The sequence below is a fragment of the Myotis yumanensis genome, unplaced genomic scaffold, assembly GCF_028538775.1.
Source record: "Myotis yumanensis isolate MYYU_CA2020_CCGP unplaced genomic scaffold, mMyoYum1.0.hap1 SCAF_15, whole genome shotgun sequence".
Lineage (NCBI taxonomy): Eukaryota > Metazoa > Chordata > Mammalia > Chiroptera > Vespertilionidae > Myotis > Myotis yumanensis.
The window spans coordinates 32,557,888-32,573,034 of NW_027223766.1; the positions used below are offsets into that span (position 1 = coordinate 32,557,888).

General features: G+C 36.4%; 1 protein-coding gene across 6 annotated transcripts in view; it reads left to right on the forward strand.

The window, feature by feature from the left end:
• The window catches only part of TRPS1 (transcriptional repressor GATA binding 1), a 234,173-nt gene that overhangs the window by 27,172 nt on the left and 191,854 nt on the right, over positions 1–15,147 (forward strand). For 2 of the 6 annotated variants that reach the window (XM_070392791.1, XM_070392792.1), the window contains exon 2: positions 13,073–13,230. The exons of the other annotated variants lie outside the window; for them this stretch is intronic. In XM_070392791.1, coding sequence (XP_070248892.1) covers positions 13,194–13,230 — 37 coding nt within the window. In that variant the 5' untranslated portion in view covers positions 13,073–13,193. The remainder of the gene's footprint in view (positions 1–13,072; positions 13,231–15,147) is intronic. 6 annotated transcript variants of the gene reach the window in all.

A 15,147-nucleotide genomic window follows, 5' to 3' on the forward strand; every position in this document is an offset into this window, starting at 1 on the left:
GCGAACTCACCATCTATTGGGACCAACTATTATAGTCACTGCCTTTTACAATCTAGTCCAGTGTCTGTTGTCTTATGCATTGAATTTGTATCCTCGTCTCTTTCCATTCCTTCTAGAAAATAACTTTGTAAAGTAGACAAGTTATACTTATTTTTATAATAAATTAAGACAATACAGATAATTTCAAAGAGGATAAAGACCTGGCCACCACCATTCTTGCTTTTGGTTTATACGCTTCTGTGGTCCTTTTAGTGTGTGTGTAACTGTGTGTGTGTCTGTGTTAAGTGTGTGCATTTCTCTTATTTATTCTGTCTAACCTAGAATAAAAAAGGGGCCGTTTTGCCAGGTGTTGCTTTTGGAAGTACAAGGAGATCTCTGCCCACAACTTTTGGCAAGAACTATTATCTCAAATTTGAGAGCTGTGCCAGGTTTTTTGGCTAAAAATGCTGTTGGCTTGTGCCTAAAGGTACCTTCACGGCCTTACCACAAGTCCTCAGGTCAGCCCGTTCTAGTCTTCGTGCTCATGTCGTAGGTTCTCCGCTGCAGAGCCTTAGAGTAATTGTTCTGGATGGGCACAAAGAAGATGAACTTTTGCCGAAAAATGACCTGATTTGGGAGTTCTCCTGCTTTAAAAGCAATACCATCAGGATGGGGGGAACTGGGGGACTTGAATAGTTTCCAGAAAGTAGTACTTTAAAATGGAATCTTAGATGAACATTTAGTACCTAAATATGAGGTCTGCCAAGTTTTTCTCTGTATAGATCCGGCTGGAAATAAAGGAGAGTGTTGTGTTGAGGTCTTCTTAGTTTATTTTACTTTATTTATTTTTTTAATATTTGAGAAAATTTAAAAAATGGGACTTGATTCATATATATATATATATATATATATATATATATATGTCGATAGGTAGATAGATAGATATAGATATAATCAGTCTTAAATTTCATTAGTTGAATGGTATTTTTTAAAATTAAAGTGAGCTATATTCTTTGTTTTTTATTGTGATTTTGTAAAAAAGTTCTCAATTACAGTTTACATTCACTATTACTCTGTATTAGGTTCAGATATATAGCATAGTGGTTATACAAACATACTTTACAAAATGATCTCCCCGATGTTTCAAGTACCCCATACATAGTTCATAGGCCATTATTGACTATATTACTTGTGCTGTAATTTACATCCCTGTGAATATTCTGTAACAGTTTGTACTTCTTAATCCCTCACTTTCTCTGGCCATTATTTTAACTACTGATTTACATGGATCCAAATGTACTAGCTGGATTATCAATGAGTTTTCCACCCAGTTCTGAGTGAGCTCCCAATGGGACTAGAAAGATCTGGGATCGTCTTGGAAGGCTTGCTTTTAAGTTACTTTGGAAAACTCCTTAAAATGCTGTAGGTCTAAGAACTTAAAAGGTGGGAGCGATTGGGATCGACAGGGCTAAGATAAATCAGCAAGTATGAGCAGGCACTTCAGAAACAAACCAGTGGGTGTCAAATAGCTAAGTACACTTTTCAATAAGCTTCACTAACCGTATTTTACTAAACTTCAATAAGTTCACTCCCTAAATATTTACTAAACAGCACCTACTCATTTATAGGTACTTTACTTGAGAATATCAATTTGAATAACCATAGGGGGGAACACTATCCAGGCAGGAACATAAATATTGAAGGAGATAAATAGAACGTTAATAAATATAACTCCAATTTAAACTACCAAAGATACAGTCACACATAAATGTCTAAATAATCCAGTATCATTAATAATCCAGAATCAAGGCCCATGTATTAAATTTTCTCATAAATGTATCTCCGTAATCCTATCTTTTCATCTGAACTTGTAAGATATTCCTGATTTAAAAAAAATATATATTTTATTGATTTTTTACAGAGAGGAAGGGAGAGGGATAGAGAGTTAGAAACATCGATGAGAGAGAAACATCGATCAGCTGCCTCCTGCACACTCCTTAATAGGTATGTGCCCACAACCAAGGTACATGCCCTTCACCGGAATCAAACCTGGGACCCTTGAGTCCGCAGGCTGACACTCTATCCATTGAGTCAAACCAATTAGGGCTTCCTGAATTTTTAAAACAATTCTTCTTTCATTTACGATCAGAGTTGAAGCAGTTGCTTTTTTAAAGGTATATGGCATCCTTCATTTTTCACCTTTCCTCCGTGTACACTTCACATCACCTCTACTTTAGTTTTCTAATTCTATTAGAAACTTAAAGTGGGTTCCTGTTTCTACCAGTGCTCCAGCTTCAACTGGGATTCAAGATTCTAACTTATTAAACTTTATAACCATATATGTTAATAACCCAGATATCGATGCATGCATGTATGTATTAGTAGTTAATACCATTCTATACATTTCAGGTGTACAACATTATAATTCAGTATGCGTATGCTCTATTGCGTGCTCAACCACCAAAAGTCTCGTTTCCTTTCATTAACATTTATTTGATCTTCCCCCTCCCTCAGATTTGTCACTGTCCCTTGACATATGTTTATACTGGAGAGCAACCCTTTGTTTCTCTTACTCCTGTTTACTTCAAGGTAGTTTTTTATTCCTTCTCAACTTTTTTTTTCTTCTCATTTCTAATTTCTCCCTCAGGATCATCTCCACTATCAGCTCCCTAAAAGTTTCCAATGCTGTTGATCGCATTATTCTATTATGAGTTAAAGAAATTGTGGAAATAATACTTGTTAAAAATAACAGCAGACATTTAGGACATACTGTTTGCCTTCAAGGACACTTACTGTTCTCATGGATGATTTTGGTGTGAAATCCTCTCTCATCCTGTATTGCTACTGAGATGTTGACTGTAATCCTTATTGCTTTGACAGAGGGAGGGAGTTTCTTAGAAAGCAATAATTTCTCTTAAAATTTCTTCTTCTTTTGGTCTTCAGCAACATTGTTTTAAACATTACATGCTCAATAAACGTAACATATTGTAGGAATGAATTAATGGATTAGAAATTTTAGTAAGAAGTGCCTATGCCCATATGCAGAATGTGTATGTGATATCCGATGTTGCTTTAGTACTTTATTTTCCTAGCTGATGAACAAGAGTGGAAGATTTTTAAGTCATTAATAATCAGCATTCATGGCATAGTAAACAATAACCTAATTGAGAATTAAATGTGTCAGAATATGAAGCTTTGGGGAAGAGATCGATATTAAATAAATATATATATGCACATACACATTAGTATATTAATATATAAATGAATACAACTTTAGAATATAATGATTATATTTAATATTGCTTATGATAAGAAACTACAGGACTATTGGCACTATCATATCAGGCAGTAAAAAAAATTGTGTGAAAGTCACAGACATTTCTGTAGGATAAAATATGATTGTATTTTATGTCTGCTTTTACCTACAAAACAAATATTAAATGCCACATGAAGTAGTTTCAAGAAATAATATTTCAAGTTTCTCTATTAACGTTTGTGTGTTCCTTGTTCACTTATTTTTTTAGCAGGCATGTGATAATAGAGAAGCCAAAGTCTTCAGAAATATTAACCAGGTAGAAAGTTTACCATAGATAGAATTTTACCTATTAACTTATCTTTTTTATGCAAGATGAGAAACAGCTATTATTATTCGTATTGTAAGATGGCATACCTTTTTACATAGATTGAGAACAACTACTTTAGATGAAGGTAGAATCTGCCACACTTCATTTACTAAACCCATCATTTATTCAGCCTTATAAGAATACTAGAGGCCCCATGCACGAAATTCATGCATGGGCAGGGTCCCTAGGCCTGGCCGGCAATCAGGGCTGATCTGTGGGGTGACTGGTGGGGCGATCTGGGGTGGGGGGGCCGCTGGCCCCTGCCTTGGCTGGCCTGGGGCCTGCAGGCAGGGGGCAGCTCCTGCATTGAGTGTCTGCCCCCTGGTGGTCATTGTGCAACCTGTCATTCCTCCATTCAGTAGATTTGCATATTAGGCTTTTATTATATAGGATTCAAAATTTAGATGTGTGAATTGTCTGAGAAAAGTACAGTTTTATGCTGTGTGTGTGTGTGTATGTGTGTGTGTGTGTGTGTGTGTGTGTGTGTTTTGGCTGTTTTTCATCTATTCCATCCAGTTTTCTAAGGTCACAAGGTTACTTTATCTCCTTTCTAGTTCCAGTTTTCTCATTTGTAAAAATAGGGCTCATAGATTCCTTGCAGGCTTTAGTGAGGGCTAAGTGAGAAAATTATGTGAGCCACGAAGCACATGGCTGGTGCCTAATAGGTACCAACAACAACATGTTAGTTCTCTTGTCTTAGTTTGTCTCTGTGGTCTGACTGATGTAGTGTTTCCTAGTGAGACATTTAATAACTACAGATATGTGTCTGTGCTTTGCCACCTTCGACACGACCCCTGCCAGCAGCAGAATCAAAGACAGGGCTCTCCTCTCGTTTCCTTGTCTCTACTGTCTTTCCCTTCAGAGCACGTCTCTTGCTTTTGGTTCTTGTTTTTGCCTCCAATCTTTTTTGAATCCCTGTACCCGTTCAAATCTCTTTTGCCCAGAACTCTTCATTTTTTCCATTTCTCTTCTTTCTTCTATTGCCTTGTTGCCTACTTTGGGACATCCGGGCTCTGAGTGGCCCGAGTAGTGAATGACAACACTCCATTCCATTGAATGGCCTGGTTTGCCCATCAAAAAATGGCAGCTAAAAGATTCCTTCTCCATTTATTACTCCCTGTTTCCTGAAAAGCAACTGAAAAACATCTCTCTCTCTCTCTCTCTCTCTCTCTCTCTCTCACACACACACACACGCACACATGCACACACACAATGCACACGCATGCACCCTCTCTTTTGCTAACACAATGCACAGATCATAACGTGTGTAGCTTAGTGAATTTATTACAAAACAAATACTCTGTGTAAGTATCTCTCATGCCAACAAAGGGACACCTCTTAGGGTCCCCTCCTGTTCTGTGTTCCCTTCTCTCTCCCAGGAATTAATCACTCTCTTGATTGCTCACACTTTAGGTTAGTTTTGCTTGTTTTGAACATTCTTTTCTGTCTGATGTCTCACACTGAACATCTCCTTTGTGAAATTCATTCATGTTGTTGTATTTGGTTTGCACTATAATATCCAGCTGTATGACTGTGCATTCTATTGCACAATAATATACCACAGTTTTTTAATATTTTAAATCATATTTTAAGCAATATGCAGAAATTTTGAAATATGCTAATAACATATTTATCCAGTAAGGACTTTTGTACCTACTCTGTTCTACTACTGATCTACATTTATTTTGTTTCCAGTTTTGCCAATTCAAAAAATGATGTTATGAGCATTCTTGTGTGTGTGTGCCTGCACTTTTAAATTGAACTTCTGGGGCCCTGGCCGGGTAGCTCAGTTGGTTAGAACGTCAATGTTGCCCCATGCGCCAAGGCTATGGTTTGATCTCCGGTCAGAGCACATACAAGAAGCAATGAATGCATGAATAAGTGAAACAACAAATCAATATTCTCTTTCTCCCTTCCTCTATTTCTCTCTGTCTTTCTCTCCCTTCCCCCTTCACCTCCCCCCCACCCCCCGCTCAAAACAACAATTTAAAAAATGAATTAAATTTCTTGTTTTATGTTATTCTGGTTTTCTTAAGTTGTAGGAGTCTGATCCTGATATTTGAGATTTTCCTATAATCTTTTATGTCCCAGTCTATTCCTTTAAAATACAATATTTTATTACCCTGGTCAGCATTACTCAGTGGTTAGAGCACCAGCCCTTGCACCAAAGGATTGCAAGTTCGATTCCTGGTCAAGGGCAAGTACCTGGGTTGCAGGTTAGATCCTGCCCTAGTAAGGGCTCCTGTGGGAGGCAGCCAGTCGATGTGTCTCTTTCAAATCTCTCTCTCTCCCCCCGCTTCCTCCCTCCCTTCCACTCTCTCTAAAAATCAGTGGAAAAATAACCTTAGGTGAGGATTGACAACAACAAAAAAGACAAGGTTTTATTTATTTTTATATATTTGTCAAATACCTGTATCTGGAATATATTTCTTTTGGTCTGTTATGACAGGTGTCTACCATAAGATTGATGGAGAAAAGGAATTACTAATTGGGGTGGAGGCAGTGAAAATCTTTTTAAAGGTGTGTGTGTGTGTGTGTGTGTGTGTGTGTTTGTGTGTGCACGCGCTTAGATAGATTCTTATATTTGACTCAAATGTAAAGACTGATTAAATTACCTATAACAAATATTTAATGACGGAGCTAATTTTTAACTTAATTCCACAGCCCTACACGTATGTATCAAATTGCTGTTCTTTCTCTTTGGGTCAGCAGTTTTCAACTGGTGTGCCGCCGCACACTGGTGTGTCGCCAGAATTTTTAAAACATGCAATACCTGACTATTTAGTCGGGGCACTGACCTCTTTTCCCTTAGGTTGTCAAATAAAAGAATGACAACAGACAACACAACAATAGCTGTCCATTGTGAATGAATCAAAATATTAGACCAATTTTTTTGTCATATTGGCAAAAAATATATACTCTATTTTTGGTGTGATGCAGAATTTTAGTAATTAGTTTATCTGTGCCATGAGATAAGGTTGAAAATTGCTACTCTAGGTGAATGAATAAAGTAGGAGCTGTGGGGGCTCAGGGGTAACCTGGATATGTGGTAATCCTGGGATTTGATAACATTGAGCTTATACCCATATATGTTTATGCATGTATAATTTGGACCTCTGCGATCATATTATACAGAGATGTTTATCTCCTGCCTTTTTCACTCACTTTTCTATCATAGCTATAATCCTCTGCCATTACACATTCTTTTCAAATACTGACTCTAAATCTTTCATGATAATGGATCTTGATCTTTTAATGTTGATAACCATGCTGGGGAAAACAAACACACATACAAAACAGATCCTTTAAAATGGTCCACTTCAGATCAAAGCATGTTAGTTTTCTTGCCAAGTTAATGAAGAAATACTACTTCATTTAAAAATATTACATAAGCTTTAAAATCAGTAATTTTCTTCCTTGAAAATTCCTGCTTAGAGCAGCATCTCCTGCTCAACAGGTAAGCGACATCATGAAGCTGCTTGATATTGGGAAATCTGGATCAAATAGAGCCGACTCCCCACTCTATGAACCCTGGGACTTTTCAGAGCGATGGTTGCTAACATACATTGTGGATCTCTGAGAAGAGATTCAAAGTGTACAGTGTCTACTAAACTCAGTATGACCAAAGAACTGCCTTACATTTCATTGTGGGAAGCTAACATCATAGGAAGAATGTAGATTTTTGAATTTCTTGTCATGTGTGCTTAAATAGTTACCACAGTAAAATCTACAACTGAGCCTGGCTAAACTTGAGCAGAGGCTGAATGTCTTAAAATAATAGTTTATTCAAAAAAAAAGTTCTTACAGATGAAGATTTCTAAGTCTATTACCTACCTAAATGATTAAGGAATCCCATATGTACCCTTTTCTTCCTTTTTTTGTGTATGTATATACAATTTTCTCATCCCAGGAGTCAGGAGAAAGTGGTTTAACCTATTCTACTCCCAGAACTTGCTTTCCCGTTTTTAAAATGCTTTCCATTTAGAAAATGCCTGTTTTCCTTGGAAAATTTCGATGTACTTAACAAAAGAAAAAAATGCTTCCAACCTGTGTGTGTATAATTTGATTTTATCAGAAGGGAAAATGATGCTAAGTTGGTCACATTAAGCATTTAGCACTAACTAGGGTGATATCTAAACCAGATTTCATGTCATTAGTGTGTATTCATTACACAGTGTGAAAGCCATCCATCAGTACTGTTTATTAATTTAAATGGACTTTTAAAAATACAGGCAGAACAGAGATCCCTGGCCTCCTGGAACTTAAATGGCGACATTCTGAACGTGTGGCTTCCCTTTCACTGCCCGTACGCATTTGGTGATTCCTCATGAAACATGTGCCTTACCTGTTGGACACTCCTGTGGTTCAATCATTGGACTATTTATTGATCCTCAGATGGGTGAGGCCTTTCAAGCTGCTGCTTGTGGTACCTTAGGGATCCTCACAGTGGTTTGTGAGTTCCTTCACAATTTCATGAGCAAAAACTGAGGCATCCCTTCACTTTGGCTATGTAACATATATATACTTAACACATATATACATAAATGTTATATATACCATGTTAGATATTACGTTAAATATCACATCATGTTAAATATTACATTATATTTAACACATACATGTGTGTTTAAATTACACATATGTATTATTAGTATAAGCACTCAATATGCTTCCACAACATTTGTTTAATCTTATATCTAGTTGCACTATGAAGAAAATTAGCAAAAATCTTGCCTAATACACTTGGCTTGCCAGTGCTGTGAAGGCAGGGAGCATTCTTATTGAATCTTCATGGTATGCCTTCCCCAGATCACTGTGCTGTGTATGTGCATTAATTTGTCAAATAGATTTGCAGTGATTGACACCGATTTTTTTTTATGGGAGAACTGAGAAAGCTGTTAGCCAGTTATATTGCTGGATTGAGGTAAAAATTGGAGATTTTTCTCTCCTGTTGAACAACAGATTGGAGAAAAGACAAGATAATATCAATATATTAAAATTAAGCCATATTTAATGTTTTTCGGAAAATGCTGGAAAGTCAAAGATATTCCTACAAAGCACCATGCTCATTCATTTGGTTATCAGTGGAAATTTAATTTATGTATATATAAAATGTTAATCGCATCCTAACATCAGTATAGTAAGTAAATTTATACTTTTCCATGACCTGTTTTTTTGAACTTAAGTTTTATATTGGCTCTTGGCTCGTGGATTAGTTGACATACTCTTAAGTTTAACGAAGAAGAAGAAGAATGCTGAGCCTGGCCCATGTACACACACAGAGCCAGATTGATCTGTTTGAATAGACAGTAGTCATTTTAGATTATTTTAATTTTTTTTCTTTTTTTGGGAGGAAAGCAAAAGAAAAACCAACGTGTATGTGGGGAAACGAATGGTAGCATTTCTTAATTTGCTTAGTGAAATTGTGATCATATTCAAATTAGAGCTTTTAATACATTTGCCTCTCACCTGTTACCAAAGGGAAAATAATCCCTCCTTTCCTTTTGATAATCCGTGAAGTATACTTGGTTTACTTTACTTATCCTATTTAGTGAAATTGGCCCATGCTTCGTTTTTTTTCTGATATATTCATTTGGATTTCTATCATAAAGTCTTTAAAGGCCTAAAAAAAGGTTTTGTAATTTTCATATATAAATAAAATGGTTAGTGAAATTCGTTCTCTAAGATGTTTATGGATATCTGGAGACTGATTTTGGCAAATCTGACATTGTTACCAGGCTATCATCTTTAACCTAGGCTAGTGCATTTGAAATGAGATATTTAAAATATAGAGAACATAGCATGATGAAATAAGAGCCTAATAAAATGTGTTTGGGCCAGCATCGAAACTCTTTGAAATAGGATATCTAAATAGTGTGCATTTTATCTCAGAGAGGCTTGGGTTAGTTGTAGTGTCCAGATGACTATTAATAGGCTTTGTGCTCTGGAGCATATGTTAATAGAAGGGATCATTTTGGATTAATTTGATGTGAATTAATAAGAGATTTATTTGATGGGAGTTGTTTGAAGGTGATGACATTTAAATCTCAACAGGATTTAAGATGTCCAAAAATACCTTTAAAGATTTAGGATCAATCAATTCAGAGGGCAAATGAAATAGACATGGATAGCAAGGAACAGGATCAGACGTTGGGTGTATGAAGTTTGGAGCCGTTTACATGAAAAGCCATCTACCAGTGAAGTATTGCCCTAGAATCTGAAGAAATGGAAAACATTTAAACTCCCTCAGCAATTCTTGGGTTTGTGAATTGGATAAACAATGTTCTCTTGCATTTTATAGTTCACTTAAGCAATCTGATTTTGATCTGTATATATGGAGTAGACAGCATTCAAATTTTTTTCCCTAAACCAATGAGCAAACACATATGTTCTTGAAAAACTGAACTTTATATGTTGTTCATATGGAAACTATCTAGTTTGCTATAGGCCCCATATTTGACCTTCCTTTTATTTTGCTATCACTTGTTTAATTCTTTAAATTCCTTGTGGGAGACTTTTGATCAAAAGAAACAATTTGCTGTTCTTCTCCCCCGCCCCCCTCCCCCCGCTTCTTTTATTTTTTAAATAAAAGCTTCATGATATGTGTATCTAATAACTCGGAACTCCTAGGCGGTTGATATAAACAGGCATGGAAGAGAGATATATTAAGGAGAAGATTATCATGTCTCCTTTGTATTCAGCTTTGATTTCAAACATTTGATAGTTTTATTGTATGGAAAAACAATAGGAAAATGTCCTGTGGTATTATATACTATGATGATAAGAACTGCTACTTGTAATACAAATCATACTCAACAGGATTTGAGACTGAGGTCACCTTATGTCCTGGCTTGCTCCCCTCACTTTTTAGCCTTGTTCAGGATATATGTATTTGAAATGATATTTGAAAAGATACTCAAATGTTTGAATCTTCTTTGAGAAAGAGGGGTTTCTGGTAGTTCTTTTCTTTGCTTTTTAAAAAAATCTGTCTCAAATTAATGATGACTAATACAATTAAAGTCCTCTCCCTGAATGTGTTCATGTGTTCGGCACATAGATGATGCTGGATGTACATTTATTTGAGTGAATGAATGAATGTTAGAGGCAATATATAACTGAGTGAATGGTAGACATCAGTGGGATTTCTGCTGCCCTTAATTGTTGATGGTTTAATATGTAAAGTCTTTTAAGGATATTGGATAGAGGTTTTCAAAGGGAAACTATTAGAAAGGTTTTTCTAAAGTGCCTAAGCCATTTATCAGAACCATTATCGAGTCTTAGAGGCAGGGTGCAATTTAAAAATAATTTATTGTAATTCCCTTGTTATAGGGATACAAATAAAGGCTCAAGCAAAGGGAGGAGGCCTGGTCACATCAACAGTGATTTGAATCAGATTCAGAAACTGGATGCATGACTGCTGTACCATTCTTCCTCCTTAGGTTTGATTATTTACTTTGTTTAGGACCAAGATGCTACTAAGAACATAGACTTTATAGTTTTTACCTTCAAAGAGTTTCTCATCTAATGGAAATACATCCTAGTTCTCACCTGCATTGGATGTATGTATGAGCTCAGTTCTTTTTTTTTTTTAATTTCTGTGAAAGTTGATTTTTTTTGGTTAAATAATTCACTTGATTATCTATTGCAAGATTTTTTGGAGTATGTGTATTTCACAGATGTGTGTGTGTGTGTGTGTGTGTGTGTGTGAAATAAAAGTAAGTTCGTTAATGGTTAATTCACAACATCTTGGTAATAATGGAAAACTCAGATTCCTTTGCTCTAAAGGTGCCATTCTGAGAACATGAGTCACAGTCTTCTACAGAAAAAGGATTTTATTCTTACATTGTAATCAGAGAGATAAAGTAGTTACCATAATTATATTTTAAGCTCTAATACCGATAATTTCCTCCACATAAACCTGGCTAAATGATACTCTAGCATAGAAATAGTACAGGATCCTATTGTTTTTTTAAATAATAAACTCTTGTATTAAAAAATGCAGAGAAAGCTTTTAGATTTAAGTTTTAATTTAGAAGGAAATAATTAAGAGTAGGGATTTAGATTTTTGCAACTGGAATGTCTTACATCTCAGTAATGAAAATTAATACAAAAGGAGCATTTTTAAGCTAAATATATTTTAACCTGTTTAAATATCTTGGCACATAATATGCATTCAAGTATACCAGCCTCCAAAGGGGCATTCATGTGTTTGTGTAAGTGGGTAGTGATATAAATGTGGGAATGCTCACTGCCCCCGAGCCCCCAGGTCAGTTTTTTTAATCTCATAATTCCGTAAAGAACTGAAATTAGTGCCTGGCCAGTGTTGCTCAGTGGTTCAGCATCGACTTATGAACCAGGGGCACATGCCTGGGTTGCGGGCTCTATTCCCAGTGCGGAGAGTGTAGGAGGCAGCCAATCAATGATTCTCATCATTGATGTTTCTGCCTCTCTCTCCCTCTTCCTTTCTCTTTGAAATCAATTATTTTTTTATTTAAAATACTGAAATTAGCACCCTTGTAGCTCTCATTATGTTCTTCAACTCCTCTTTATCCAAGTCACTTTTAGCCCCATTATCTAAACGGTCATTTATAGAGGGCCTACTGTAACTGGTATTTTTAATTTCTTTTTATAGTCAGTCTAGTAGAATAAAAACACGTTTTAAATGGGGTTACCAAATTTGATGTGATTTTATATACATATATGTATATATTTACTTACATAAGTGTATATATTATATTTATGGTACAACTGATTAATTTATATGAAGACCATTAATGCACTATCTGCCTCAATAATTTATTCCGATAAAAATGATGGTATAATGGGGGTTTCAAGCTGGTTCAATCACGAGTTGGTAAGCTTACTGTAGCCAGAGTGAAAATAGAAGACTACTGCAAATAGCTAGAGAGAGAACACACATCACAGCGCTCAGGGTTTCTGTAACTCTTGGTAAGGCTTACGTGGGTCTGATGCAGAATTGCCGATGGCCTTGCACTGGCTCTTTCCTCAGCCGCATGGCATATGTACTGGTACGATGAGTCTGCAAGGGACTGGCCATGGGTGCCACTTGTCCTCAGCCGTGACTGTGCAGTCCCAGCAGTGCACTTGGTATCTCTTCTAGAAGCATGCCCCTCCATGTTTACTAATTAAGGTCTCTTATCCCTGCCCAATAGGTAAGTATTGTGATGCTTAGAGTTCAGAGGGTTCTAGAGGTTCCATGATTTCACCAACATCCCAGGCTGCTGTGAAAATGACTTCCATTCCCTTTCATGTCGTGTTCCTGCTTCTGCCGCTTGATGAAAGCCCATGGGGCTGGAGACGATCTTGCTCAAGATTTGCTCATGCTTTTTATCAGGTGTCTTTCAAGCAGCCTGCGGCGCTGGCATGGCAATGTATTTTCTGTGTGATACATTAAAGTGTGTTTACATCACTTAGGAAGGAAAATATTTTTGTTTTGCTTTGTTTTGCAGATGTACAGATCAGCTCTCAAAATGTCTTCTGTGTCTTCCGAGCATCTTCTCAGACAGTTGCGTTAGCCTCCTGCTAGTTGACTAATAGGATTAATACTTGTAGAAAGCATTCTAAAGCCACATGCCTTATGAAGTCAGTGCTGGGTATGACTTTACAAGTATGTGATCTATTTTTTCAAGTGAACATGTTAACTGGAAAAGTTCTTGGCACACAGTGAAACATCATGCAATCTGTTATTTGTCTTAAAGATAATAACTGGAGGGTGGCTATAGTCCTTCGGCATCTAACTTATGATTTGTTAGGGGAGTTTCTTCCACTTAGAAGTATTGCAAATGTGCTTATATTTACATAATATGTCATTCTGAAAAATGATGGTGATATAATTCCAGTAGAAAATTATATTTTTTTTCTATAGCTACTTCAAAGTGTAGTCAACTAAATTAACCAGGATATTTTCTTTTAAACCCAACTAAAAAGATCAGGCCCCTTTCCCCCACTACAAAAAATAAAACCAAAATGACCTTTCTGAGACTTCTTTGAAGTTTTAGCAGTTAAAATTCTTTGTGATATATATTATTAAGAGCTCTATTCAACATAAGGAATCAGTGAGTCATATGGGTTCTAAAGGTCTGTTTTTGGGTAGAGGAAGGAACTGAAATTTGAAAGAATGATAATTTAATTAAATCACATTTTTCCTCAGTCACTATAGATGCTGGTTGAGAAGTATTTAAACTATGACCCTTACTTTTCTTCACAGTCACAATAAATGAGCACAATCCACTGTTTTTGTTGTTCTGAAAAACAAGTTACTTTGTTCAATATAAACATATTTATATATATATATATATTCACTTTAAGTACTTTATCTTCTTTCCCTTGCTATGTAAAGTGCTGCTGCCTTTTCTAATTACCTTGACATTACTATATTTTCTTAATTTTCTCTTAATCTAATGGAGAAGAGTCTTAATGAATTGGAATATTTTATTCTCATTTCTTCATGAATCCTGCCTTTCACTTAGATTTTTATCTTTTTTTTGTGTAACCTTATTAATTTCATTTTGGTGCATCCTTGCTAGATTTTATTTATCTTAAGGGAGAAATATTAAAATTTAAATGATGTGGTTTTTCAGTATTTGTCCAAGCAAAAATTAAATTGCAGTATTACTGAAGGCATTATGTGTAAAGGAAAAAACACAGGAAGTTCTAGAGGGAAAGGCAGACGATGGCTGTGCCAAATCACCACATTGTTATATGTAGGGATGGCTGATGCTCCATAACTTAGAATGTTTTAGTGTGTAAACTAAGTTAAAAAGGTCTATTTTTCCTACTCAAACTCTTGTGTTTTAAATGATTACTGATTTCTTAAGCTTCCCTCTTATTAATTAGTTTTCCTTTTCTTTACTACCAGTAAAATGGCCCTCAAGTCTTCCATGTGTTGGTACAAGTTCCCAGCTTCTACCACTTCCCACAGAAAACTGCATGTCTCCTGAAACTTTGACATCCACACATAAAACACTTAACGTGCAAACCTTAAAAAGCAAACTAGTTAACCAGTGTTCCAGTTTAGGGCCCAGCGGTAATGCCACCAAAGGTGAAGACCAGGTTCCCTCCCCTGCCCCGCCCCTCAGAAGCCTGGCAGGTGTTCATTGCCTCTTGCCGTTGACTGCCGACTTCAGCCTTTCATCCTATAAATGCTTGTTGTTGTGGCTGCTGCTGTTCCAAGAACGGAATTCTGTGGATACTTGGTGACTAGCACTATTTGTGTATAAAAGAAGAGCAATGCACTTCTTAAGTACAATTACACTGTTTTCTCTAAATATATTTTTATTGATTACAGAGAGAGGAAGGGAGAGGAAGAGAGAGAGAGAAATATCAATAATGAGAGAGAATCATAGATCGGCTGCCTCCTTCACGCCCCCTACTGGGGATTGAGCCCGAAATCTGGGCATGTGCCCTGACCTGGTATCGAACCGTGGCCTCCTGGTTCATACGTTGACACTCAGCCACTTAGCTGGGCCAGCTGGGCCGGTTACACTGCTTGTGACATTATCCAATAGAGTGAATTTTGATCTTA